We start from the raw sequence: 3,030 nt of genomic DNA, 5'->3' as shown, positions 1-3,030 counted from the left end.
CTATTACCTTTCATAGCATACCAATGGTTTAAGGTAAATATGCTAAGCAACAAGATTTACGTATAGGTGCCTCCTTTAAAATAGTTGTATCAAACACTTAGTTTTTATTTCAGCACAATTCACTAACATTTGGAAAGGCACTTGGAATGGGAACCCACAGAGCAAAACTGAAAGTTGTTCCGCTTTAATTGACTAGGTTAAATGCATTTGCAGCCTTTTGTAATGATTGTTTTACTAGCAGCAGTTTCACTTTAAATAAACACTTTCATACTTAAAAAAAAAAAAAAGAGTCCAGACATGGTGGTTCAGATCTGTAATCCCAGCACTTTGGGAAGCCAAGGCAGGCAGATCACTTGAGGCCAGGAGTTTGAGACCAGCCTGGCCAACATAGTGAAGCTCCATCTCTACTAAAAATACAAAAATTAGCTGGGCATGGTGGCACACACCTGTAATCCCAGCTACTCAGAGGCTGAGGCACAAGAATCACTTGAACCAGGGAGGTGGAGTTTGCAGTGAGCCAAGATCACACCACTGTGCTCTAGCCTGGGCAACAGAGTGAAACTGCGTCTCGAAAAAAAAAAAAAAAAAGGTATAACATATTAAGAAATAATAATGTAATTTACCCTTATAGTATTAAGAAAAATGAAAGTTTATTACTGTCACTTTTATTTTAATCAAATATTAGGAGGGAAATATATAAAACGATTTCATCTCTGTTCACTTCTATAAAAACTGTTCTTTAGAAAATAGTACATTTAAAAGTTATATTTTATATTATTGAAAAGAATTCTCAAAAATATATCAGGGAGGTTGAGTGTGGTGGCTCATACCTGTAATCCCAGCACTTTGGGAGACCAAGGCAGGTGGATTGCTTGAGCCCAGGAGTTCAAGACCAGGCTAGGCAACATGGCAAAGCCCTGTCTCTACAACAAATTGAAAAATTAGTCAGGCTTGGTGGCACGTGCCCATAGTCCCAGCTACTTGGGAGGCTGAGGTGGGAGGGTCGCTTGAGCCCAGGAGGTAGAGGCTGCAGTGAGTCATGATTACACCACTGCACTCCAGCCCAAGTGATAGAGTGAGGCCTTGTCTCAAAAAAAAAAAAGAATATGTGTATACATATGTATATATGTATGTGTGTCTGTATACATGTGTGTATTACTGTTTTCTTCCTGATATATATCTGTGTGTGGATATGTTGTATGTATGTATATACATATATGTATACACACATATATACACATATATATGTATATACATACATACACACATGTATCGGGAAGAAAATAGTAATAGAAAAATTGGTTATTTCTACTCACAAGTTAATCAAATTAATTTCTTTTATAATTAGATTATTATTTTTTGTGCTTCTTTCAGCTTATACCATTGCTAAGTATGGTATGTCTATGTATGTGCTTGGAATGGCAGAAGAATTTAAAGGTGAAATTGCAGTCAATGCATTATGGCCTAAAACAGGTATGTATTTTTAAAAACTTCATTTGTTAGATTTTCATGTATTGTCCCTGACACTTATTATTTTTTTGATCCAGGGTGGAGTGCAGTGGTGTGATCTCGGCTCACTGCAACCTCTGCCTCCCGGGTTCCAGCAGTTCTTGTGCCTCAGCCTCCCAAGCAGCTGGTCTCAATCCCTTGACCTCGTGATCTGCCAGCCTCGGCCTCCCAAAGTGCTGGGATTACAGGTGTGAGCCACTGTGCCCGGCCTCTTCATTACATTTAAAAAAATTTTTTTGTATTTTTTTTTAGTAGAAAGGGGGTTTTGCCACGTTTGCCAGGCTGGACTTGAACTTCTTGCCTCAAGTGATACAGCCTCCTCGGCCTCCCAAAGTGCTGGGATTACAGGCATGAGCCACTGCGCCAGCCTCATTACATTTTTTTAAAACACTTCTAGGCCGGGCGCGGTGGCTCACGCCTGTAATCCCAGCACTTTGGGAGACGAAGGCGGGCGGATCACAAGGTCAGGAGATTGAGACCATCCTGGCTAACACGGTGAAACCCCGTCTCTACTAAAAATACAAAAAATAGCCGGGCATGGTGGCGGGTGCCTGTAGTCCCAGCTGCTCGGGAGGCTGAGGCAGGAGAATGGCGTGAAACTGGGAGACTGAGCTTGCAGTGAGCCGAGATCGCGCCACTGCACTCCAGCCTGGGAGACAGTGAGACTCCGTCTTGGGGAAAAAACCACAAAAACAAAGAAAAATCACTTCTACTGATGGCAAATTGGAATCTTTTTCACTGAATTTGCCGGCAGAGGGGGTTTCTAGGAAGATGACTACTGGAAGTCATGTCCCTGCTGTCCCTTCCGTTCCCCTGATTGGAGCAGCTGCTACGGTGGTGGGCAGGTAGGACTAGGAAGGAAGGAGTAGGACTTGATTCTTTAAGGGAAGGAACTTCAAAAGCTTGTGAAAGACTGTTCTCTCTGAGCTAGAGGACAGAATGGAGCCAGGGGAGAGAACTTGAGAAAGAACAGATACTCAGAAGTTCCTGGAGAGGGCTTTGACCATGGAGATCTGAGGACTCAATGGGGTGGCTCAACAGGCAAGGTAAGTATTTCCTATCCTTGAGGTGTGGAAGTGAGGAGACCTCGGAGACTTCATCAAGTCCCAAAATAGATTCAGTGACTGGTATATCTGATATGATAACTTACTACTGCTGGCAACGCTGGCATTGTTTAAACTATCCTGGTGACAGAGCGAGACTGTCTCAAAAAAAAAAAGCTACATAAGGGTGAACGGTGCTATGAGGAAACAAAGAAAAATGGTAGTACAGCTAAGAGGACCCAATATCCAGACACAGAAAAAATAAACAGAATACCCAGAATAGTAGTTTTCAGTGAAATAAAACTGCTAAAGAAACAGAAAATATCTCAGTTCAAAAAGAAAATCATAACATAAGAGACTGAATTATAGTATGAAAAATGCTTTCTGGAACTAAAAATAGATTGTGTTTTTAAAATACATAATGGGCCGGGTGCAGTGGCTCATGCCTGTAATCCCAGCACTTTGGGAGGCCCAGACG

At 41.8% G+C, this 3,030-nt stretch overlaps 1 protein-coding gene across 1 annotated transcript in view; it reads left to right on the top strand.

Moving 5' to 3' along the window:
* The window catches only part of HSDL2 (hydroxysteroid dehydrogenase like 2), an 84,881-nt gene that overhangs the window by 28,208 nt on the left and 53,643 nt on the right, over positions 1 to 3,030 (top strand). Inside the window, exon 4 of the mRNA XM_011992450.1 lies at positions 1,375 to 1,473. Coding sequence (XP_011847840.1) covers positions 1,375 to 1,473 — 99 coding nt within the window. The remainder of the gene's footprint in view (positions 1 to 1,374; positions 1,474 to 3,030) is intronic.

Source organism: Mandrillus leucophaeus, unplaced genomic scaffold (assembly GCF_000951045.1).
Source record: "Mandrillus leucophaeus isolate KB7577 unplaced genomic scaffold, Mleu.le_1.0 Scaffold410, whole genome shotgun sequence".
NCBI classification, from domain to species: Eukaryota; Metazoa; Chordata; class Mammalia; order Primates; family Cercopithecidae; genus Mandrillus; species Mandrillus leucophaeus.
This window is presented reverse-complemented; position numbering and strand designations above follow the sequence as displayed.